The following is a 26433-nucleotide window of genomic DNA, read 5'->3' on the forward strand; positions in this document are numbered from 1 at the left end:
CTGGCCCCAAAGCAAAATTTTCTGTCATCTGACAGCATCTGCCTTTTACGCCTCAGAAGACAAATCATGGCAAATAGGCAGGGGCACAGAGCACTGGGGAAAACACAAACCAGGGTGTCACAGAAAACCTGGAGGATTTGCTCTATCACTGAGGAGCTGCTCAGTGCATGCAAAACAACATGAAGCAACAGGGCCCAACTCACTCCCAGAAACAAGGCTCTTACAGCCTTGTCACCCAGAAATCCCTATAACTTCCCTGAAAAAACTGCAGAGATCTAAGAAAGATATTGTGGAGGCAGATAACATTATGATCTCTAACCATCCCTGGACATGTCCCAACACAGGAATACACCACACAGGCTGTCAGGCCCGTGGCATCACCCTGGGCTCACCGGCTCAGGGGTGGATCATCAGGGCTGGTGCCTGGGGCTGGGTATGGTGCACAGCTGTCGTCCACAGGGGTGGTTGGGGATGGGCAGGGCAGGTACACTGCACTCCACAGCATCAGGTTACGCACATGGCACACAGGGTACAGCACCTGAGGAGCGGGGAGGACACAGGTTTAAATAGGTCCCAATAAGTCTTCTAGGATATCTGGAAATGAGGATCAAGAGCAAGCACCTAGCTGGAATACCAAACAGGGCTGACCGGATCTCCACAAAGCAGCAGCACCAATGGATACAGGTCTATCCCAAGAGGACCAATACAGGACTAGACATTTTACATGGCCAATATTTTTCACCTAAGAGCCTCTTGAGAGCATGAAAATCTAAAATATTTTTTTAGATCCCTTTCTCATTATAGCTATTTCTTGGGTCACCTTCAATGTCTGACTTTCATCAGCTTGATTTGTTGCTTTTACTGCCTAAGAAAGTGAGTCATTCTATTAGACGCTGATTGTCCATCCCGCTGGCACAAAAGCTTGGCTTCAAGAAACACTGTCAAACCCATTTTATAGGATCACTTAAATTAATCAGGTGAAAAGGAAATTTTTCTGCTGTATTGTTACTTCCTCAGAAGGCACACTGAAGAGGAGAAACAAGCAGTCAGCTTAAATCTTTTCTGTGATTACTTAAATGTAATAAGAACCATATAAATAATCCAGGAAATCAATATAAACTCTGATTAGCCTCCTTTTGACTTCTTTAGGGTTTAAGATACATTCTGACAAAGACAATATTACTATGAAACTGACACATATGTCTATGTGCCTCCTTTTCTCTGCTTAACAGAAGGTATTCATTTCTTCGGGGAACAAAGTCTTAAAGGGCCTGCCAACTCTTCATGTGAGCAGAGAATCACACAGACAGACAGACACACACACACCAATGTCAAACACAGTTTACTGTTCTGAGAGAAGCTATGGTGGGTATCATTGTTTACTGACACTGGGAGGGTGCTGGGGGCCTGGTGGCAGCTCCTTCTGAGCTATCAGTGCATCAGGAAGCAACTTAAGTGCCTCTCCCATAAGACAGAACATGCTAGAAATAAGTTAAGCTTTGGAGGCAGTGCCAAAAAAGATTCATGTCTAGGGTGGCAAAGTAGAGATCTGTGTTAAACCAAACCACCCTCAGCAAGTAGTCATCAGAAACAGGTCAGAGTACCATCAGAAGCAGGACTTCCTCAGGACAGAATCATAGGGGAAAAATGGAATCAGTCCATCCAGAGATAGAGATGCCTTCACAAAAACAGTCACTACTCAAAAAGGCTCTCATATGTAACCAACCCCAAATTCCTTCTGCTGATCACAGTGGAAAGGCTGAAAGATACATACGGCTTCTGACTGAGAGGAATACAGTAGGTTTTTGAAAGCCTTGTTGCCAGCCCGAAGAAGTGACCACACGGAACATGTCCGTTCCTGAGTATGCTTCTCCCCTCTCTCCTTGGCATTGTTGCACAGGAATGTTCCAAAGAGGCAGGAATAGGTATGCTGTACCAGTTTCACCTATAGGATTCCAATAAAGCATAAATTAAGCAATCAGGCATGCATACTCTGAGAAATCAGCTCAGCCGAGCCACCTTATCCTGACATCCCTAAGAACACTTCAATTTACTCTGTCAGGACAGGGAACCCAGTAAGCCATGCAGTAGCCTCCTCTTCTTCACACCACCAATTCCAGGACCCAACCACCTGAGTCAGACAGGTTGTTGGTACCCCCATTCCTCTTAGCTTCCCTGATAAATAGTCTGAGATTCTGAATTAACAGCCACCCTCACAAGTGCCAGAGCATATGAACAGGGTACAGGAGCACGTCCGTGTACAACTCAAGTCTGAGCTGAGAGTATACTTGTAAAACTACTTGTTCATTCGACAAATTATTGAGCATTTCACATGCCCCAAATATGACTAAGGTGCTAGACATGCAGCAATCACCAGCAAATTCTTCTGCCCTGATGGAGCTTGCTCTAGTCACAGGTGAAGAGTGACCAGTGCTATGGAGAACAAGGCAGACTGAGATGGACAGGACATGTATGAGGCAGTACAGGATGGCCTCACTGGCTGGTACCCAATGGACATGAAAGAGCAGGCATGTGGGTATCTGAGGGGAAGCACTCCAGGCAGAGGCAACCACATGTGTAATGGCTTTGAGGTAAGCACATGCTTGCAATTTCTGAGGTACAGCAAGGAGGCCAGTGTGACTAAACGAGATTGCACAAGAGGGAGAATGGCAGGAAATAAACCTAGAGAGGTAGCCTCTAGGAAGGCCCTGGAAGGTCACTTTAAGGACTTTGGCTTTTACTTTGTGTAAAATGTAACTAGAGGTTTTTAAGCAAAGGAATGACACAGCCTGTCTTATGTTTTAGAAGAGACTCTCTATGCTGGGATGACTCAACTGGGGCAGATGATGGTGGCTTCAACCAGTGTGGTACCAGTAAAGGTGGCAATAAATAATCATGTTTTAGATATATTTTGAAAGCAGAGCTGCAGAATCTGACTAAATGTGAAAGAAGGAGGGAGGGAGTGAAGGAGGGAGGGAGTGAGGGAGGGAAGGAGGGAGGGAGGGAGGGAGGGAGGGAGGGAGGGAGTGGGGGGGAGGGAGGGAAGGAGGGAAGAAAGGGAGGGAAGAAAGACGGGAGGCAGGGAGGGAGGCAGGGAGGAAGGCAGGGAGGAAGGCAGGGAGGAAGGCAGGGAGGAAGGAGACTTGACGATGACAAAAAATTTTGCCCCAAACAAAAGGAGGGATGGAAATACCATATGGTGAGAGAGAAGACTTCTGGAACATCAAGTTTGGAAGATCAAATTTTATGGTGAAGAAACACAGAAATCAAGAATTAAGTTTTGGACAGGCATGGTGACTCATGCCTGTAATACCAGCATTTTGGGAGGCCGGGGTGGGAGGATATTGTTTGAGCCCAGGTGTTTGAGACCTCCCTGGGCAACAAAGCAAGACCCCATCTCTTAGGAGGAAAAAAAAAACAAACCATCAGTCAGGCACAGTGGTGCGCACCTGCAGTCCCAGCTACTCAGGAAACTAAGGCGAGAAGATCACTTGATCCTGGGAGTTCAAGGCTGCAGTGAGCTGTGTTTGCACCACTATACTCCATCCTGGGGGACAGAGTGAGATGCTGTCTCCAAAAAGAAGAATCAAGTTTTGAATTTATTAAGTCTGAAATAACATTAAGATAGCCAAGTAGAGATACCTAGTAGTCACAGATAGATACGTGACTCTGAAGTGACGAGGTCTAAGCTGAAGGTGTATAAATGTGGGACTCATCAGCACACCATCTGTAGATGGCAATTAAAGCCACGAGAATGGATGAAATACTTAGAAGTGTAGATGGAGAAGCAGCCTGGAGGCTGAGCAATGGGGCATTCCAACATTTAGAACTGGGGAGAGGAGGCTGGGTGTCGAAGCTTACGCCTGTAATTCTTTGGGTAACCAAGGTGGGAGGATCACTTATCAGGAGGTTTGAGACCAGCCTGAGCAACACAGCGAGACTCCATGTCTATTTACAAAAAATTTTTAAAACTAGCCAGGCATGTTTGCATGTGCCTGTGGTCCCAGCTACTGGGGAGGCTGAGGTGGGAGAATCCCTTGATCCCAGGAGTTTGAGGATGCAGTGAGTTATGATCACACTGCTGCACTCCAGTCTGGGTGACACAGTGAGACACTATCTCAAAAAAAAAAAAAAAAAAAAAAAAACTGGAGGGATTAAGAGGAATCAGCAAAGGAGGCAGAAACAACCCAGTAAGGTAAAAGGAGAACTAACAGCAAGGAAGTACTAGAAGTCAACTGAAGAAAGCATTTCAAGGGAGTGGTTAAACTGTGCCAAATGGTAATGATGGATCGAAGAGATGAAGACTGAGAACTTATCACTGGATTGGTGACATGAAGGTCACTGGTCATTTTAACAAGAGCAGCTTTGGTAAAGCAGTAGGGTGAATGCCTGATTGAAGTGGGTTTAAGAGAATGGAAAGAGGAATTTGAGATAACAAGCGTAGAAAACTTGAGGAGCTCTGCTATAAAGGGGAATAAGAGCAATGGGATGATAGTTAGAGGTAAATGCAGGACCAAGAATGGGTTTTGAAAAATGAGAGACACTACACATTTTAAGCTGAAACCCATTTCTGGTAGAGAGGGAAATGCACTGACGCAGAAGGCAGAGAGGAGAAATGCTGGAGCCAGCCAGTGCAGCAGATGAGAGGAGATGAGAGCTGGTATACAAATGGACAGAGGGGGCTGGAAGAGGGCAGGGATAGTGAACCCTCCAACAAAGGAGAGGGTGGAGAGAGTGTGAGACAGACATAGGGGGTCTGGTAGACAGACTGGAGGGAGCATGGTCCAGACATTCTGATTGCTTCTATTTCTAACTGCTATTTAGGGTTTCTACCATCCCTTTAAAAATAGGTTTAAAAACAACACAAGGACTTCATGCAAACCTGGTATACCTCTTTTTGAAAAATAGCAAAACTGTTAAAAAAAAAAAAAAAAACAAAAAAAAACCGTAACAGGAAAAAAATCATCTCTATTAAATTCTGCAAGAGGCAGCACAGTTTCATGTGAGAACTGGCCCACTAACATTTGTACTGACCCTCCTGCAAATCGAGAACGTCCCCCAAATGAAGAAACTCACAAGGAATGCTTCATTGAACTCAAAAGAGCAAGGAAATTGCCTCTGAAGCTGATGAACACAGTCAAGCCACTGCAGAAACACTGGGCAACGTTCATTCAGATCATCCGAGTTCTCCCCATGACCACACCGGTCAGCAAATTTATGGCCAAAATCCAGCCACTCCATTTCCACGAGGACCTGGAAACCCTGCAGGGAAGCATCCAGGAGAGACCATTTGTGCTAGACTATCCAGACTGTGACAGTCCTAAGCCTGGTGTCACAGAAAGCAATCCCCTCTAACAGCCTCCCAGAAAGCCCACCTGGCCTTGCCCTTTGGTGGAAGGCTCCAACCCTGATGAGGCACACACTTAGGGAAATTTCCCAATTCTCTGAACTCCATTCCATGATCACTGAAATGGTACTGACTGCGTTTAAGCCCTTCTTGAATGTGTATTTTTAGCCTCTTGTGTTCACTATATAAAAGCCACACTTGTCCCCTAAATTTCTCTTTTAACATTTCTGCCTCTAGTGTTACACTTACAAAGTCAAGTTTGTAAGATCCTTCTACACCCCAGGTTTAATAAATATTTGTGTATATTTTAGGGTACTTTATGATTTTTCTTTCATCTTTAACCCAACATATGGTTATTTCAGGTAGAGCTGCTTCTCCACAGAACACTCTGTGTCAACATCTAGCATGCCAAGATCCTTTTACAGATGCCTTATTTTCCTGAGGTAGCTAAAAACTTTTACAAGTAGACAGACTGCAAAGGAAAATGTGTCTATATTCTTAATACCTTGTTACCCATCATCTGCCCCATTTTAAGAGGTGCAAGAACTGTGGGAGGAACCACCACAATTTAGCTCACGGTATAAAGGACCAATGATCAAAACAGAAATTTCACTTTCTTTAACCTAATCACCACTCCCAAAAACTGGTATCACTCGTGAGACGTCTCCCCCAGCTCATCCTGAAGTACCAACCCCTCCCATTTGGATGCGCTCACCTCTATGGTTCGGTAATAAGGGTCCAGCAAGAGCTTAGCCAATGCCACAATCTGGGGGGTGCGGTCCCAGCCATCTGAGCAGTGCACTAGCACCGGCCGCTGATCCTGATCCACAGCATGCACTACCAGAAGCGCTGATTTCAGAAGCACAGACAAGTGATGGAGCCATTTTGTGCTTTCAAGAGCTGATAGCCAACTATAAAAACAGGAGAGGATTAGAAAATGCTGATGTTTATGATTTACTGCATCATGCTCAATGATTGTCAAATTAAAAAGTAATTCCCAAAGATTTCTCTCTCCAAATATAACACTGCCAAAACAAAAAAAATCTGTGTGTTCATAAAGCATGTCTTAGGATGAGGCCCAAGCCCTATTATACAATAGAGAAGAGCCTTAGACATAGGGGCTACAATTAATAGGACCACCTTTTGTTCTAAAATCTGTATGGATGATTTCCCAGACAAAATATTTGACATTTTTCAGTCCATGGTATAAGGAAAGTAGTTCTTTCCGGAATCTTCTCCTGAATAAAATGTAGCCACTGCTGAGATGTAAAACAGAAGATACTTAATCACCAGCAACTATGCCCAACAAGTTCTCAAAAAAAAAAGTAAAGAAAAACTCATAAATACAAAAATATCTATGAGACATAAGCTGGATGCTGTATACAAGAATGGTATACACAACACTGCCTATGACCCAGACTGTAACACCTACCACTGTTTAATTCTTTAATGTTTACTAAAACCAGACGGGCCAATCTGATAATTTATTCTCGTACAAATTGGTACACCAAAGGCCACACACTGTTGCTGGGCTTAACACAGACTGGATTCAGCAGGGATCTAGGAGAACTTTTTTTGAAAGACCTTTAGGGGCTGGGCGCAGTAGCTCACGCCTGTAATCCCAGCACTTTGGGAGGCTGAGGTGGGCGGGTCACTTGAGGTCAGGAGTTCCAGACCAGCCTGGCCAACATGGTGAAACCCCGTCTCTACTAAAAATACAAATATTAGCTGGGCGTAGTGGCGCATGCCTGTAATCTCAGCTACTCAGGAGGCTGAGGCAGGTGAAATCGCTTGAACCCGGGAGGCGGAGGTTGCAGTGAGCTGAGATTGGGCCATGCACTCCAGCCTGGAGGACAGAGCGAGACTCCATCTCATTTTAGGAGTATCAGATAGCAACGGCTGCCCCTTGGGAGTAATCACAAGCTAATCACACTTGCTTTTTAAACCGTGTTGACATTTTGTTTCTTGTGCTTTCCCTCACCCCTCCCAATCCCTAAGAAAGAGTTCTGATTTTTCCCAAATGTGATCAGATTTGTAGTTAAGATCACAAGTCAAGCCTTTCAAACACTGAGTCAGAGGAAGAAACAAACACTTCTGTCAGGGGACTCTGGGAAGGCTATAAAGGCCTACTAAACCCTGTGGAATAAGTATGAATTTTTGGCACAGTCTAAGGAGGTGGGGGTCTTTCCAGGCAGACAACAGAATGCAGTGCATAAGTACTGGTTGTATATGGATTTGTTTGGACTACCAACCAGACTGTGACTCCTCAGATGGCTAACACTATATCTCAGTCGTAACTGTACCCCCAGCACAGTGCCTAGCATACAGCAGGGAGTCCCACTGTTTAATGAATTGTAAGTCTGTTACTGGTAAAAATCCAATCTTAAGACTTTCTATCTCCTAGTAGGTACCCAAGAAACATTTTTTTCCTGAAGGGTCAATTGTTTATTTTCATTCCTCACATATTCTCAAAAGGAACTAAAAGATAAGGCTTAGGAGAACAAACACTAAATTATCTCCTAGCACCTGAAGAAATGGTAAACAAGAGAACCAGTGTGAGGTTCTTTTGAACCTAACTAAACTATTATTTAATACCAGTTGGTGTTGTCTGTGACTAACGAAGTTGTACTCCAAAATCTGCCAGCCAAGGAGGGGCTGCTGACAGACTCCCCATTCCCTTGTCCTATTCTCAACCTGCACTAGAAGCCTACCATTCCCTCATCCTCCACAGCCCCAAACACAGGCCACGGGCCTAGTTACAGCTGCCCATCACTGCTACAGCTGCTTTTTATCCATGAGGGAGACTTCAGTGCAGCCTGATTTGCTGCCAAATGCATAAAAGCATTACCTTTAATAAAATCCCCAAGACATTTATGTGGACCAGATGAGGGCTAATTATATCTTTTTGACTCTGATAGTTAAGAATTTTAACATATGGAGGGTATTAGAGATCATGTATTGTTGATTACATCTCTTTCATTTTATAGTCAGGAAAACTGAGATCTACAGTAGTTAACCCCTTGGCCAAGGTTACACAGTTCGTGGCCGATCTCCTGGGTCCTTAGCCAGGCTCCTTCTACACACCACGCTAGGGAAGAAAGTGCTGCTAGCTGGGACCTGGAACTGTGTAGCAAATGCAAATGGTTAATCCCCAAAGGAGGCAGCAAGCTCAGTTCTCTGGTCAGGCTTTCCCCAAAGGCACTGCTTCATCCTCTGGGCTGATGACAACTATGGTGAATTTAATCATTTGCTACTGGCAGTCAATATAAGTGGTTTAGGCAGCATCTGATTTAATAAATCAAATAAAGAATGCAGGAAAACTTGACGTGATCATGAGATCTACTGAATAGGACCCAGAGAAACAACTATGGGCTCCAGCACAAATATCAGAAAAAAGAAAATTCTGTCTTCTCTGGCACCTATCTCTGGCTTCCTGAAATAGTAAAAGAGGACTTTTAAATATTTATTTGTCCATGTTTGTTTTATAGAGCATTCTTCCTAATTTATCTTGTATACAATCAGTACCCTTGGAGGGGGTATTATTTCACCTTCCTCACTGCAAATGCCAGCCATTCATATTTAATAAGCAGTAAGAATGACAATGTTCTTAGTAAATGAGAATAGTTTAGAAATTGAAAGCAGATGTAAAAGGAACTGACCTAATGGCAAGTTTTAACCCCTTTGGAACATGACGACTAAATTTTGACTTTTCATGATAAAACATCCCACTTCATAACAGGTTAAGTATTACTATGGGACATCAGAAACTGAAGAATTAAATTACTTTGGGCTAAAAAATGATGTGGAAGGGAAAGGTCCCAGGACCAACAGTAAGGTAATGCTTCTGTTTTGATGCTGAGATTTCTTCTGTGCTGCAGATTTAAAAACCTTTCAAATGGCTGTATTTTCTCCCATCTCTTCCTCTGTGCTGCCACATTTTGGACCCAGGAAGGAGATACTTGCAGAGACTGGACTGGTAACTGAAGTTTACCAAGAAACAGAACAAAAGACTGCTACAAATTAATTTTTTTTCTCTTTTTTTCCCCCCTTAGTTCGAGGAAAGAAGAAAACTAATTATTTGAGAGCAATGCAAAATGAAAGCCAAGGCCAAGGACTTACTTTCCCGGATCTGGCATCTGAGTGCACAGCAACCGCAGAGACTGAAAACTCCTCCGAATAGAATGAATGTTTGCCATCCCCATAAACACAACTTCACAGTTTGGGTAATACTCTGGAGAGAGTAACAATAAAGAGAACACAAATATGTTGAATTTAAAGCCCACAAGGTCAAATCTAAAAGCAAACTGGCTATAAAACAAACCCACTGCAGGTTCTGATTAATGAAACTGAAATGTTTTGGAATGCTTAAGTATTAGCCCAATCCTTTATAATAAGAGGAAAACACTAAATTTTAGCTATCTTTTCAAAAAGGGTGAAAATGGAAGGTTAGATTTGTAAAGAAGATACTGACATAAAATAAAAGCTATTTTTTAAAAGAAAGGCCTACTTCGATCTCAGTCCAGCTTTACTTCTTGGGCCTTATCTAACTTGTGGCTTTGGAATCTCTTTGAAAGGAACTCAGCAGAACAATGCGTTCTCACATTCAAATTTCACCTTGGTATAGCTGCTTTCAATTTCCAGCTTAGACCACATCTGAACAAAGAGCATGGTGCCTCTGCCTGTGCCAGAGGCACTGAGGGGGGTCCCCTCCTTGGGGAAAGCTAGCATTCCAACAGTAATAGTGTTACAGCTCAGGACAGAGGTACCTTACTAGGGTTCTATATTTACTGCTTCAGTTTTCACCCCAGGTTTTCCAAGGAAAGGCCCTTGAGGAGTTTGCTACAAGGCCAGCGATGAGCATAGCCTCTGTCAAAGGCAACAAAAAGCTCTAGACGGCTGAGAAATTAAGCCCACTAAAGCAGCAGCTTCCAAACATGAACAGGCCTTATTATGGGGAAGATCTGCTTTCCTTATCACCTAAAAGTTGGCACAAGGAAGGAAGATTATGTGACTTCATTGCACCTCCTCCTCCATTTCTCCTCAGAAAAGAACATACAGTGTTAATCCAGAGAGAAGCTCTGGCACTCTCACGACAGGATGGATGAGGAATATGGCTTGCCACTTATTTCAAATTGAGAATTAAGTCTCAGATGGGCAAGGGCTGCAGTCACAAGGAGGAAGGATGGGGAACAAAGCACCATACACCTCACCTGGGCATTCGCAGCCTCCTCCTTTGGCTCGGTTTGCCACAGCAGCTGCATAGGAGCGAGCATCCAAGATCAAAAGCTTCTGCGGTTGGATGGCTAAACTCTCTGCTCCTGAAGCATTTGACAGAGAAGAATCTAGGGACATAGAGGGAGGGGCATACTAAATGAGCCTGTCTCTCCCAGAACCGTGCAGAATTAGACCCACAAGCACATCTTATGGAAAGGCTCAATAAAATGAAATCCCCTAACCAAAACCCTGATACATAGGACTTTTCTCTTTAGTTTATTTTCTATGTAGCCTTGTTATGAAAGATGAGAAGGATTTATTCTCCAAAACTGACTCCCAAGGTACACATGGAGTTCACACAGTCCAATCTCTTATACCTGTTTTTTTTTTTTTTTTTTTTTTTTTTTTTGAGATGGAGGCTCACGCTGTCGCCCAGACAGGAGCTCAGTGGCGCCATCTCAGCTCACTGCAAGCTCCGCCTCCTGGGTTCATGCCATTCTCCTGCCTCAGCCTCCCGAGTAGCTGAGACTACAGGCGCCCGCCACCGTGCCCGGCTAATTTTTTGTATTTTTAGTAGAGACGGGGTTTCACCGTGTTAGCCAGGATGGTCTCGATCTTCTGACCTCATGATCCGCCCGCCTTGGCCTCCCAAAGTGCTGGGATTACAGGCGTAAGCCACCGCGCCCGGCCAACTTCATTTCCACACCTGTCGTCCTTTCATGAAGCCTGGCATTTCCTGCCATGGTCTGCAGATACTGCAAGTCCCCTATTACATACACACTCCATTTTTGTCACAACGGCAAGAAAGACAACACACACACTAATATCTTGATTGAGGTTTGAAACAAAGGGTCTTCTGATTCTCCACCAAGACCCATGACTCCTCAATCCCATCAAGTGAAACTCTGCACATTCACTTCTATAAAAGTAAATCTATGTCTTGTAAGGAAAAGGCCATTTCAAGAAAAGGTTCTTAGATGCTATAAGAATTATTGCCATGGGTCCAGGGAGCACCTTACCGAACTCCACATCAGAAAGGTCTCCCCCATTGGGAAAGTCTCGAGAAGTGTTTCTAGTTGACAGCTTGCTGCCACTCGATCGGGAGTCAGAGGCACAAGCTTTGGCTACTGACTGTACCAGATGCTCATCATCTGCATTTCGCCAGCCCCACCAGCTAACCTCTGGCTGTCCACAGCGGGCAATGACAGCTCCATTGCTTTGGTGCCTGTGTGAGGAATAAGAGACAACAACTGTACCCATTCAGATGCTCTCTGTACTCACACAAAATAGACTTTAAGTGCCTTAATGAATAGTCTAATTCTAGGTAAGTGTTAGGTCAGCTTCAAGTCTTCTCAGTATTAAAGAGGGTAGAAATCTTACACAACCAACAAGAACAACAAAACCTGTGTGTCTTTCTCAATGATCGTAACATCACAGAGATCCCTGTAAAGTTACCAAAAAATGACTAACGGATCAGGCAGGGAGGCTCACATTGCAATCCCAGCACTTTGACAGGCTGAGGCAGGAGGATTGCTTGAGCCCAGGAGTTTCAAGACCAGCCTGAGCAACAGAGTGAGAACCCATCTTTATAAAAAAGTTTTTACAAATTAGCCGGGCATGGTAGCACATGCCTATAGTCGCAGCTACTCAGAAGGCTGAGGTGGAAGGATCCCTTGAACCCAGAAGGCTGAAGCTGCAAAAAGCTATGATTGTGCCACTGCACTCCAGCACTCCAGCTTGGGTGACAGAGCCAAGACTCCATTTCCAAAAAACAACAAAAAAAATTAATGCGTACTCTTAGCAAAAATAAACATTCGTAACTTAATCTACAGATACTACACTAATTCTGCTACCCAACAGTGAAATCTGCTACCTTTTTAATACTGAACCAAGAGCCTGCCTCTGGGAATAAAACATCTACCTGGCCCACAGTGAATTGCTTTACAAAAATCCTTTACAAAAAAAAATCCTGAGATTTCATGAGTCACAAACTGCTCTTATAATAGGCAGATAGCTCAATGAGCCAGCTACCCTTCCTAGGGCTCACAGAAGGAGAAGAAGAGCATCAACCTCAGAAAACCATACTCTGACATATCCTTTTCCAATAAGACAGACCAGAAACCACAGTCTACTTTAAGGTGCTATTAAAACCCAGACTTTTCCTAATTAGGCAATTTTAACCAATAAAAAGTTAGAAAACTTCTCTTACTCGGCAGTAAAGAGCAATAAAGTTCTGATACAGGCTAGAACACTGATGAACCTCAAATATGTTATGCCAAGTGAAAGTCAGTCAGTCACAAAAGGCAACTTATTATATGAAAATTTACATGAAATATCCAGAATAGACAAATCTATAAAGACGAAAGTAGATTTGTGCATGTGGTGACTATTATAAACTCTTAGTTACTTAAGGGAGCTTGCCTAATTCTAAGTTGGGGTTACTTATAACGATTATGTTTCTATATAAAACTGAAGCACTCTATGTTTTAGTAGCAGGGGCTTTATCCATTGGACATCTTAATTATTCAGGGCTAGGGTGATTGGGTGCCCTGTGAATGGGTTTTTTGGGATGATGAAAGTGTACTACAATTTGTTTTTAATCCTAAAGCTCACAAATAAATTAAATTTGGCACTAATCAAATTCCACTGAAATCACCAGTTTGCTTGTAGTTTTTAAATCCTCCCTCCCTACGAGACAAGTAGCTATAAGTACTTGTGTATTGCCAACATGCTCAACTGGTTCACGTGTTGAATGGGGCCAAAATAGAAAAAATCTCAAGGATTCTTTACAAAATGCCTCCTAGTAAATAACAGGCACTGGGCAACCACTGAGCTGAATGACTCCAAACCATGCACAACAGGCTGGTTGGGCCTTTCCTGAGCATCCTCTTCTTCAATGCTTCCCAGCGATACCCAAGAGGAGCAGTAGGTGGCACTCTTCAGCCTGGATCTTGGGTTTTAGGGGCCACTGTGCATTACAGGAGCTATTAGATTTCAACTGGGCTATTGCAATAAACAATTATGTTTTCTGCAGTCTAAAATGCTTCAGACAACATGAAAGATAACTCAAACACTACAGTTAAAAAATCACTGAAGGAATGCATTCCTATCACTAACAGAACCAGGCAAAGTATAAAAATTATGATGTCCAACAGATAAAGCCCTCACTACTAAAACCGAGAATGCTTCGATTTTATACAGAAACATAATTGTTTTAAGTAACCCCAACTTAGATTTAGGCAAGCTCCCTTAAGTAACTAGGAGTTTATAATAATTACCACATGCACAAACGAAAAAGTTGTGAACTGCACTACAGATGGGCACCCTTCACACCATCTTGCTGTTGTTACAGCAATCTCCGCCTTCAGTAATAAATCCAATTAAGTGCTCTCTCATCACAGTAGGACAAAGCCCTAGTCAAGCACTGGTTCAGCATGGTGCTGTCAAGTAACTGCTGCTGGCAATCTCAGGAATCACGACCCAGTCTACAGACAACTAAATACAGGAAATGGATGTCAAGAGTCACAGGCATTCTGCCTCCTAGGCTGGCAAAGCAGAGCATGGTGGAGGGTCCCAAACATTATTCCACACAACCCTTACAAAGCTCCCAAATAATACAGCAACCCAGTTTGGATCTTAGCAATACAAGACACACGTTCTGAGACAGAGTCCAGTTCCAGGAAACCTGCCTGATTTTGCATGGATTACTACACCAAGAACTTTAACTTCTGATCTTTTGAAAGACTTCTCTGAAAAACTGCAAATAAAAATTTTCATTTATATATCCCCTTATGTCTCTAGAAAAAGGGGTGAAAACCTAGGGTGCATGCCCTCTAGAATAAATTTTAGAAGGGAAAAAAAGGCTTCCATTTTTATTACATTCTAAGAAGTTTTTCTTCAGCCAGCCCTCTTAAGTTTCTCTTCCCAAAGGGAGAATTCACCTAAAGCCTCTTATTCTGCAAATGAGAGTACCTTACCCCTTTTGGTCAGTCAGCAAGCCCTGCAAATGCCAGGGCTGCTGACCTAACACAGCTGTTGGCCAGAGCAGCAACTGGCTGCTTTCCCCATTCCAGCTGAGCTGATCATTGATAAGACTCATAAATCCTTTCAGCTTTCACTACTCTCTAGTTCCTGTAGCATGCTTACCACTTGAATGACAGGTAAATTTGGTGACTGACTTTTCTAAGACTGTCTGAAAACAACAGTAATGAGAATTGAGACTGAAAACGTAATGGGTTCCACTAGGCCAAAGCAAATACTTTTTCCATCTCTCTCCATTCAGAGTGGGTATCAGAATTTGCCTTTAGTAGACTAAATGAACAAGCTGGTTACCTCTGTAGGAATTCCACAAGGAGACAAATCCCTTCCTACAATCTCAATATTTCAGTGGAATGAAGTTTCTAACTGTAAGCCACTGGATTGGCCCAACTCAGGGAGAGTCCAAAAAGCCGGCAAACTGGGAAAATGAAATGGAGAACGTAAACATTACAAAGAGATGACATCCAAAACATTTCCAGAATAAGAAGGAAGGACTTCTTTAAAACTTAATAGGATTCTGTGAGAACTGAGATATTCACTGAATTATAAAAGCAGCACTCAAGAGACATAACCTAATCCAAATGTTGGTACAGAAGCTCAGTGTTTATAGGCCCTCATTCAGAACCAGAACAGATCTACAAAACAAGGATTATCATTCCCATTGTATTCATTAGGAACAGACTGAAGTCAGTTAGGGAATTTATTCAAGGTGCCTTAGCAAGGAGTGTAAGAATATACCTGAACTCAGACCTGTGACTCCAAAATCTGTGCTCCATCACCACGCCACCATCCCCATTTAGAACTTGCATCCCTTGGCTCTCATGCCTCTGATCACTGAAATCTTCTATCTAGTCATGCCCCAGTCTTCTCTAAATGCTTCCTCTTGAAACAGAGTTCTTTCACATGTCAAAGTTTCAACCACAAAGACAATCAGAGCTAACTCAACTCTATATTCCCAATGATCACTTTCAGAGACTCATCTCTCAATCCAAAAGCCCTGCTAACAGCTGAAGCTAAATGCTTAGTAAGCACATTAGCTTCACAGAATGTCAGAAGGATGTTGATATAGCAAGTCCAGCCACTTTACAACTAAAACTTCCTTAGCTGTTTCAAATGAACCACCAGCTAGTGTTCTGAATGCAGTCAGTACTGATGTGTTACTGGAGGAGAAGCTTTAGCAATACGGAAGTACAGCCTTGCCTAGCAAGTTCTCTGAACCCTCCCCACCCTCCCCACCCTTCCCAGGTTAGCAGCAGCAGCAGCAGCAGAGGCAGCAGACCATATGCAGCAGGCAGCAGCACCAGCCCAAGCTGGGACTGGTCCAGTTTAACTTACCTGTAGACGACGGCAGGGATGCGCTTCCAGGACCTGAAACTTGCTACACTTTCTAGTTCTTTGTCAGTGATCCAGGCAGGCACTATGAGCTCTTGAGGATAGCTACCACATAATCTAAAGAGAAGATGAGAAGTGGGGAGAGTCAAGGGGAGATGAGAGGGAGGGAGAAAAGGGGAGAGAGAGGCACTAGGTGAGCCAGCATAAGGATGACGATCTCACTGCCACAGAGCCAGTTAAAGGCAATGAGGTGCTTTACTTGAGTTTTGGTCTCCTCAACAGAATGGGTTACCTTAAGTGTGTTTTGTTTTGTTGCCTTAAATGTTTATTTATGTGTATACAACAAGTGATACTATTTTGGATTGTTCCACTTGATGCTACCTTTTGGCTATCAATGAAAATAAAAGGGAGTCAAGGGTCAGTCTCTTTATACTTCATTACAACTCTTCTGCTGTAACAAGTACACACGTTATTTCTAAATACATGAGCACCCAGTCCAATTACAGAACTGAGAGTCTGTGTCAGCTCTACCAGACCCTCAAGAAAGGACAAAAGCCCACAATTTCACATTTCCAGAGACTTCACAGGATTAACTCATTCTTTGATTTGAACCACACAGGGTGTGGTCCTTATAGGTAACAGGTGCAGCTATGGGTATGCAAAACCAATACAAGCCAGCCTATTTGCATACACAGCCTCAGTCCCATTGAACCAGGTTAGTAATGTGACTAAGCTATTAATCATAATTTCCATAAAACATACTTCAGAACAAATTACACTCGGGGCTAGGGGGTAAGCTTTCTTTTAATTAGGGAAGATCCTAGCTGTAGTCAAGCTAGTATGCTGGGAAGCAATACTTCCGACACATTTTTACTTATAGGACAATGTCTCTCTCTGGATAATCCAATCTTCTTTTTTCAATAGTGAAGGCAATAAGGCCTTTAATCCAAATCCTAAAACACACAAACTCCACCAACACCAACCCCCTGCCCCAGCCTATCCTATACCTAGGGGAAAGCGCAGAAAAACACAAAATGGCTTAGGTGTTGGGGGTTTTGATCATTTTGCATTAAATCTCTCCTGTTCTCAACTTCCAGAAGATTAAGTCTCAGGAATTTAAAGGCCACTGAACAAAGAGAATGGCTATGACTAAGAGTAGCCATACAAATCTATTTACAAACTCCTAAAAATAAGCTGGGACCCAGTAATGATGGTTAATATCTAACCATAAATCTCATTCCCTTCAGTATGTATTAAACTCAAGAGTAAATTTGGCTCTCACTCTTCCCTTGTAGTAGGAAGAACTTTCAACATCCTATTGTTTCCCATCCGACCTCCTCGTTTTGTCTTATGGTGGTGATAACATCCTAAAGGCTGGTTCTGAGGTGTAACTGGTAAACTCCTTGGGACAGTTTTGCTCTGTTACCTGGGCTAGAGAGCAGTGGAGCGGTCATGGCTCACAGCAGCCTCAACCTCCTGAGCTCAAACAACTCTCCCACTTTAGCCTCCCCAGTAGCTGGGACTACAGGCATGCACCACCATGCCTAGCTAATTTTCTTTTTCTTTTTTTGAGACAGAGACTCGCTCTGTCGCCCAGGCTGGAGTGCAGTGGCGTAATCTAGGCTCACTACAAGCTCCGCCTCCCGGGTTCACACCATTCTCCTGCCTCAGCCTCCTGAGTAGCTGGGACTACAGGTGCCCACCACCGCACCCGGCTAATTTTTTGTATTTTTAAGTAGAGATGGGGTTTCGCCATGTTAGCCAGGATGGTCTCGATCTCCTGACCTTGTGATCCACCCGCCTCGGCCTCCCAAAGTGCTGGGATTAGAGGCATGAGGCCATCGTGCCCGGCCAAATTTTTTAAAAATTTTCTGTAGAGATGAGGTCTCACTCTGTTGCCCAGCCTAGTCTCAAACTCCTGGACTCAATCAATCCTATCTTGGCCTCCCAAGAAGTTAACTTTTAAAATCCATATTAATTAGGGATTATTTTCCAACAAGTCTGTCTTAATTCACAGTTTTTTAACTTGATCTAATTTTCTAAACATTCTGTTCACTGTCCTATAGGTACTACACTCCCAGTAGTCAGTTCTTCAGTACCTACTTAGTTGTGGATAAACAATTTCCAGTACAGGTTACACTCAGAAAAGCCTAATGCAGCCACAGGCTCTCTGAGGCCGCCCCCTCATCCAGTATTCACCCTCTTTCTTTGCTTTGACTCATCACTGAGAACAGGCAAAAGTATAAAAAGTCTGCAGCGCCCAACTCTTCAAAACACTCTGGGTTCTTAACTCCCTGGAGAAGGTCCACATTAAGAACTGTCTACAGCAATTAGCTATAGCTTTTCCAGTGAAAACTGAAACACTCTGATGGCTAGCCACAAACAGACCAGGAAAATGGCTATCATAATTTGAGATAGCTAAGACGCCACAGAATGATCAGTGATGCAGGAAAAGGTAGGAGAAGGATATATTTAAAGATTTAAGATATTTAACTATCCTGGACAATTTTGTTTTATAGAAATTTGGATTACCAAAATCACAGTAGTTAACTGTCCTCCCCCACCAATGCACTTACACATTTTAAGGAAATGGGTAATGGCTAAATGGTTACATAATTTTTTTTTTTTTTTAGATAGAGACTAACTCTATTGCCCAGGTTGGAGTACAGTGGTGCAATCTCAACTTACTACAACGTCCATCTCCCAGGTTCAAGTAATTCTCCTGCCTCAGCCTCCCAAGTAGCTGGGACTACAGGCGTGCACCACCATGTCCAGCTAATTTTTGTATTTTTAGTAGAGACGGGGTTTCGCCACATTGGCTAGGCTGGTCTCAAACTCCTGACCTCAGCTGATCCGCCTTGGCCTCCCAAAGTGCTGGGATTACAGGTGTGAGCCACCATGCCCAGTCAAATAATGGTTACATTAATATTTAATGGTTAAATGATCATAGCAGTGAAGTTGGTTTTAGAGCAACATATTAAAGGACAGAATAATACAGATTGAGCATCTTTAATCCAAAAATCTGAAATGCTCCAAAATTCGAAACTTTGAGTGCTGACATAATGCCACAAGTGGAAAATTCCACACCTGACCTCATGCGATGGCTTGCAATCAAGTCACAGTCAAAACTTTTTGTACAAAACATCATGCGAAGTTATTGAAAATATTGTATAAAATTACCTTCCAGCTTTGTGTATAATGTGTGTATGAGACAAAGAATTTTGTGTTTAGACTTGGGTCCCAGGCCCAAGATAATCTCATTATGTTCATGCAAATACTCCAAAACCTGAAAAAAATCCAAAATCTGAAATATTTACAGTCCCAAGAATTTCAGATAAGGGATACTCAACCTATACTTATGTCTATTTCACAGTACTTGGAGTAAAATTACAGTCATAAAAACTAGTTCATAAATGTTCTGTCACTGCTTATGAGACCACTGATCCTATCTCTAATGTGATGCCAAGTGGTGATGAGAAAAATGGTAACTGCCTGCCTATAGGCAAACACAGTATTATCTAGACATGCATGTACCAGAAAAAACAGAAGCCTAAAGGGGGTAGAAGGGAAGGTTCTAGGATCCTGTTAAGTAAGGATCACTTTCCACTCCAATGATAGCAATGGGAACAGAAGGTTCAATAAATACTCTGAAGATCATATGCCTTTAGATTTAATAAATAAAACCATTTCGAAGAAAAACTCTAAGTTCAAATGTTCTGCCACATGAGAATTGTGGTTTCTGCAAAGGCACTGGCTGTGAAACATAGTCCACAGGGACCCATATAACTCACTTGTACTTCTCATTGATGTTGGAAATCCTCCAGGCGTTGTTCATATCAAAACCCATCCTCTCCACCTCGTTTTTAAACCTTGAAGTTACATGCTCCCCTAGAGGCCAAGGATAAACAGTAGAAAGGAAGAAATGAATACCATTTTGCAAAACAGGTGGAATAAAAACAAAGAAATATATATTATATATTTTACATATATGGAAATATGTATTTTTTACATATATGGAAATATAAATATATTCTGAGACAGGGTTCCACTCTGTCACCCAGGCTGGAGTGCAGTGGTGTGATCTCGGCTCACTGAAACTTCTGCCTCCCGGATTCAAGCGATTCTTGTGCTTCAGCCACCCAAATAGCTGGTATTACAGGTGCATGCCACCATGACTGGCTAATTTTTGCACCTTCAGTAGAGATGGGATTTCACCACATTGGCCAGGCTGGTCTCGAACTCCTGGCCTCATGTGATCTGCCCGCCTCGGTCTCCGAAAATGCTGGGATTGCAGGCGTGAGCCACTGCGCCCAGCCTGTGTATTTTTAAACGTAGGCATTGTATAAATAATAAAAGTAACATATTATATAGTTTTAGTTTAGAAAGATCCCTGTCAGGTGAAGACTATAAAGAGGAAAGAAATTAATTCTGATCAAGAGTTATGTCATCTCATCTAATCCTTACTATCAACTCTGAGAACAGGATCACTAAGCTCATTTTACAAAGGACAAAATTAAAACAGAGAAGTTATTATGGCAGGCCTGTCTGGCCCCAAAACCCATGCTCTTGTCCTACAACACTGGCTACTTGCCTACTTCCACACTCAGACTGACAGTACACTTAATAAGAAATAAAAACAACAACAAGATCACCACGAGTAGCAATACAGATCTATAATTCCTCATCCAAAACCCTTTGGTTCAAATTTTAGAATTTGAGAGTTTTCCAAACTTTCAAAAGGTAATAAAACAGTGTATATATTATAATATTAGGCTCACATGCTTAACAAGATCTCCTTAAACAAGTATTAATATTTCTTTCCTGAAAGATATGTATCATTCACACGAGGTGGGATAAATAAAGCAACAAAAAAGCCTCATATCAGCTCAGATCAGGTCCAGCCAAGACACCAAATAGTGAATGAAAAACATTCTGGTTTCCAGAGCCTTTTAGATGATGGAATTGCAGGTTAACAGGTCATGGAATCATAACTGCCAGTCAGGAATTTCAGGAAACACCATACTACTAAGTGCTGATTATTTGCAAGAACAGCCACCCAAGCTGGTATAATCTGGCTATATTTGCCCTAATGAATCTGGCTTTCTCTTCCTTAAGAAAGCAAAACAAGGGTAGAAATGAAGCTAACATAAATTCAGTAAATCTGAAATAGCTTTCTTCCTTGAAAACATACACAGCCTGAGGTCAGTATGTTATTTTAAAAAATATTAAGCAGTACCTCTAATATACAGTGGTACAGCTTGTAAAATAAGTGCTAGCAGTGCTGGAAGAAACCACAACAACAAAAGCACAAAACAGACTTCACTTTGGTGATCAAGGCATAAAGCTTTGTTCTCCCTGGGAGAGGAGCTACAGAATAGGAAACAGCAATTACTTGAATGAAAGACAATTCTGTTAAACTACTTTCCCATTTAAACTGCTTTTCTTGAGCTCAAGGTAGTATTATATGTTTCCTGAAGGACAGTTATAAAAAGATGAGGTTGAGAGGTACAAGAAGAAATAATAGCTAAATCCATCCCATTCTGGAAAACTTTTAGAAGCAATGTAGCAGGCTTCCAAACAGGAAAAAACTATTTGAATTGGGGTGCCATCTGTATACAAATTGCAAGGAATATTGACCATCAAGAACACTAGGCTAGACACAGTGCCTCACGCCTGTAATCCCAGCACTTTGGGAGGCTGACCAGGCAGATTGCTTGAGCCCAGGAGTTCAAGACCAGCCTGGGCAACATGGTGAAACCCCATCTCTACAAAAATGCAAAAATTAGGTAGTGGTGGTACATGCCTCTAGTCCCAGCTACTTGAGAGGCTGAGGTGGGAGGATCACCTGAACCTAGGGAAGTTGAGGCTGCAGTGAGTCGTCATCACACCATTGCACTCCAGCCTGGGCAACAGAGTGATACCCTCAGGAAAAAAAAAAAAAAAAAAAGAAGAAAAAAAAAAAAGGACAAGGAGTCTTTAATTAATAATTCCAATTTAAAAGCTGCAAGACTGTGGCAAATTCCCAGTTCATTAAGAGATTTTTTTCCCCCTACTCTGGGATATAGCTCCAAGTCTTTGCAAGAGGTGAAAGTATTTCATTAATGATTTTTTATTTTTTCTGTGCTTTTCCTGAACTGTACATTAATGGTCTTTAACATTAATACCTCTATCTTAGGGTAAAACACACAGATACCCTAAAAGGATCTTGTGATTTAAAAATAACCACCGGCAAAATAATAACAGTAACAATCACTATCACTAGCAATTTACTTCACAGAACCACTTCCCAAAGAAGGACTTAGAACCACCATCCAGAGCACAACATTCTGAGCTATACACAGAAATACATACTGACTAGTAAGTATAGAAAATCCATTATTTTGAGTTCTTTGAGAACGGGAATGAGTTTTAATTATTTTTATATCCTCTAACACAGTGACTTCATAAACTGTGAAACTGACTATCACAACCCACAATAAGCATTACGTTTTATATCACAATACAACAAACATGTTTTAATTTTTTCATTTTTTGAGAGACTGGGTCTCCCTCTGTTGCCTAAGCTGGATTTGAACTCCTAAACTCAAGCAATCTTCCCACCTCAGCCTCTTGAATAGCTGGGACTATAGGTAGACGCTGTGCTCAGCTAATACAACATACATTATTTTTTTGAAAGCATTTCACAAAACAATATCCACTCTTACTGTGTGACACAATTTGATATTTTCTATTCCATTTCTTTAAAATTAGATTTCATGACCCACTACTGGATTTGAAAAACACATCATTACATACATCAGGAATTTAACCAGCTTTTGCGAACTGTGTGAGATGTTCACTCATGTTTACTTAGCAAGAAAAATAAGCACAAACACATCTATTGCTGGATTGCCCTTAAAAATTTCCATCTCAGAATTCTCAGGTCTCAATCAATTCAACATTAAATACATTGTGATATCCCAACTTACTTTAAATACTGGGGCTTATAAGGTTTTTGTTTGGCTTTATATTTCCATTTCAACCCTTCCTATTCTGCCTTTGTCCCTTTTCAGCATTTAGTATTTCTTAAACTAAAAATAATACAGTCCAGCAATTTTCATTTTAGTGGAAATGAAAACTTTCTTTTTAAAAGCAATGAAGTTCCCTAACTCCCTTTATCATAAGCACAGTGTCAATCAGCGATCTAAAAAGTTTTCCCCAAAAAGTCTAGCTCCCTGGCTGATCCTGAGTATTCAAGCCCACAATTATATACAGTCTAAAAGGCCTGGGACAGAAGGGACCGGCCTTTACCTAGCAGGCGAGGAAGCAGACGAATACAAGTGAGAGAAGGTAAGAACTATTTCTCACCAGATTTTCAAATATGGAGAAAGGAATTATGCTTTTCTATGTACAAAGGTCCCAGTAAATCCTGTAGATGTAACTTCCTGGACTGCATTCAAACCCGGAGGACAGATAAATAGGCAGCTTCACAACAGTGTTAAGACCCAGAGTCATATGCTATTTGTGGATAAACAAGACGGGCTTAATGGACATTTCACATGAGAGAGGTTAGAGAGGTAGGCCTGACGCTGCTAAACTGGCAGCTAAACTGCCCAGTCAACTGTCAGGCCTCCAGAATAACACTCTAGTATAGACCACCACCACCAAGTCAGTTGCAATGAGGAGCAGGAAGTTAAGGACATGGGAGAGAAGCTTTCAGCTTTAAGCCCACTTCATTTTTAGTGTTTAAGGGGCTAAAAGAAGGGTCAAGAATTTGGCAAAGGCTTCTGCAGTTTTCACAGGTAAACTCCAACAGCAATGCTGAAACTTCTTCCAAAGCTGATTAAGCCTTAGAGCTGTGACCACAGTATGGCTGGCTTAACTATGACCGGTTCAACAGCCAGAAACTAAGATTTATATGAATACTAAGACAATTATGTAATTTTCTCATTTCCCTCCTCTCTGATACATTCTACTTCTAGCAAGCTAGGTAGAGAAGACTCCATAAAAGACTTTATTAACTGCTATGAGATTAAATTAACTTCCACCCCTCAGAGTCTACACTTGTGATATCATGTTCCGGGGCAGATTATAAAAAGGCATGACTTTGAAATATCTCAAGTGTTGTCTCATCCTAAAGATGACTTGTAAGTATGTGGTTGTCTGTTATGCTAATATTTGATGAGTAATGCTATAGACACCACCACCACTCCACAATATTAAGTAATGACAAAAGAACCAGGTTGACTAGATGTCCTCGAGGTGGTTTGTTCTTTTTTTTAAAATTAAAACCAAGTTTTTCCTTTGTACTCCACAGTGAATATACATAAAAGGCAAAAGCCATACATACACATACATTCAACCAAGTCACTGAAATAAAAGATTCCATGCTGAGTGGTGGCAGGTTAACATAAGAGTGGACTGTGTATATACTGGGAAGAAACAAAATGCAACCCTTACTCAATCTCTCGCCAAACAGTTATGATTGCATTACCTTGTAGTTGCATAATTTCCAAAGTGTTTTCATAAGCATGGCACATAGGGGGCACTTAAACATTTACTGAATTGAACTCTGCAGCATTAACAGATTTGATCTTCAGGATACCTGGATCAGCCTGGGCAGGAAGAGCATGAATGTCCCAGTTTAAAGCACAAAGGAAACTAAAGCATAGAGAGCATAAATTCTTGCCCAGTGTTCTTTTTTTCAACTAAATTGTAGAGTACGCATTTGAATTCAGGTTTCCTAATTCCTAAGTCAGTACTTTACCCCTCGCGTGCCCTTGCATCACAAACCTACAAAAAGACAGACAACACCGTAGATATCTTTATGTCTTGATGGCCAAAGAATATCAGATACCATCAGGAAGGGGAAGGGCCTGGGGACAAGTCATCCCACCTCAGGACAAAGCCACCCATAATTAAAAGACTAGACAGAGGCACCTCTCAGGAATATCCTAAGAGTTTGCTCAAATCCAAAAGAAACTAAAATTATCAAGGGACTAAAAAAGCTCTCCTAAAAAGATAAGGACTTTTCCATCCGTGGTTGTGAGAGAACAGGAGAGGAGAAAGCAAATCTTGCTGAGTAAATGCTGGCAACCCAAAATTAGGGAGTACCTCTTGGAGTCAGGGGTCTTAAACAAATTAAAGTTCTTATATAACACAATGCAGTACAATCCACTCATTAAGTTTGTTATCCTAGGAGATGGTAGAAACTAAAAATAAAGAAGATACAATGGTTAAAAACTCAGAAAATGTACATGTAAAAGTTGTACACATCACTGTCTGTAAACTTTCTCTTTAAGAAAAACCCCCAAATTTGAAAACAGCTATTAAAAAAATTTTAAAATATATTTAAAATGTGATGGCATCTCAATAAAGACAAAAAATAGATGCAACAATTGGAGTGAAGTGAGAGACAGTTTAAGCACATTCTCATAAACGTCAAGGTTGGTGTGGTCTGTCGTAGATGACAGGATTCTGCTAGCCTGGACAGGCTTGTGAGAAGCTGGGATTCTGAGGCTTTCCCTGAGGCTCCACGAGGGCAGGTGCTTTTGTTTTTCAAACTCTGTATCCACAGCACCCCCCACGGTCAGGTCTGAATAACTGAGAAATGGTTTTAAGTTTTAAGTTCTGTGGTCAGTGATTAGCACTGGGACTTGACAGCAGGCTTTTTACCTCTGAGCCTCCATTTCTTTGGCTCCCAAAACAGACACCAACCCATCTTGCCTGTTTGACAAGATCATGAGGATCCAACAAAAGTATTTATCAAAGCATCATTAAACATAAGATAATGCTAATGTTATAAGCATTTTAACATAACAGAACAAGAATGTGAACCAAAAGCTTCAATTAGTGATGGGGCCAGAGAACAAAGTAACAAAAGCAAGATTAGCCTCAAATGTTTAAAATGACCCAGGGCAGACTTATAAGATTGAAGATTCAGGATTAAAATTTCAGGTTTCTAGAAAAAAGTCCCAAGAGTAAACTTTATTTGAAGGAGGCTCACAACTTTTCACTGCATAGAAATTTAAGACTTCACTTCGAAACCTGACACACTAAAAGTCAGTGTTGGACCAGCAAAGTTCTATCTATGACCACATAAAGTTTACAGGAAACTACACGCAGAAAAATAACATGAACTTGGTCAAAGCCATTTCTGACTGAGAATGACAGTGAAGGGAACAAAGACCATAGAGGAATCAGGAAGCCTGGGTTCCAGAACAGGCTCAGCATCAATTTTTTTTTTTTTTTGGGGGGGGGTCACATGTTAAAACCCACAATCTAGGCCAGATGCGATGGCTCACGCCTATAATCCCAGCACTATGGGCAGCCAAGGCAGGCGTATTACCTGACATCGGGAGCTTGAGATCAGCCTTACCAACATGGAGAAATCCCATCTCTACTAAAAATAAAAAATTATCTGGGCATGGTGGCGCTTGGCGCATGCCTGTAATCCCAGCTACACGGGAGGCTGAGGCAGGGGAATTGCTTGAACCCAGGAGGTGGAGGTTGCAGTGAGCTGA

General features: G+C 42.0%; 2 protein-coding genes across 13 annotated transcripts in view; one reads left to right on the forward strand and one right to left on the reverse strand.

Annotated features, from left to right (window-relative positions):
• Positions 1-9506, forward strand: part of LOC140709110 (uncharacterized) — a 69946-nt gene extending 60440 nt beyond the window's left edge. Inside the window, exon 4 of the mRNA XM_073006826.1 lies at positions 9400-9506. Within this exon, the coding sequence (XP_072862927.1) occupies positions 9400-9429 (30 nt within the window). The 3' untranslated portion in view covers positions 9430-9506. The remainder of the gene's footprint in view (positions 1-9399) is intronic.
• MTMR3 (myotubularin related protein 3) overlaps positions 1-26433 on the reverse strand; it is a 141671-nt gene that overhangs the window by 9385 nt on the left and 105853 nt on the right. For all 12 annotated transcript variants that reach the window (XM_007975371.3, XM_007975370.3, XM_007975369.3 and 9 more), the window contains 9 exons: positions 19723-19819; positions 15935-16048; positions 11581-11786; positions 10558-10689; positions 9467-9578; positions 6063-6258; positions 5077-5262; positions 1775-1945; positions 393-538 (listed from right to left, as the gene is read on the reverse strand). In XM_007975371.3, coding sequence (XP_007973562.3) covers positions 393-538; positions 1775-1945; positions 5077-5262; positions 6063-6258; positions 9467-9578; positions 10558-10689; positions 11581-11786; positions 15935-16048; positions 19723-19819 — 1360 coding nt within the window. The remainder of the gene's footprint in view (positions 1-392; positions 539-1774; positions 1946-5076; positions 5263-6062; positions 6259-9466; positions 9579-10557; positions 10690-11580; positions 11787-15934; positions 16049-19722; positions 19820-26433) is intronic.

This window comes from Chlorocebus sabaeus, chromosome 19, assembly GCF_047675955.1.
Source record: "Chlorocebus sabaeus isolate Y175 chromosome 19, mChlSab1.0.hap1, whole genome shotgun sequence".
Taxonomy (NCBI): Eukaryota; Metazoa; Chordata; class Mammalia; order Primates; family Cercopithecidae; genus Chlorocebus; species Chlorocebus sabaeus.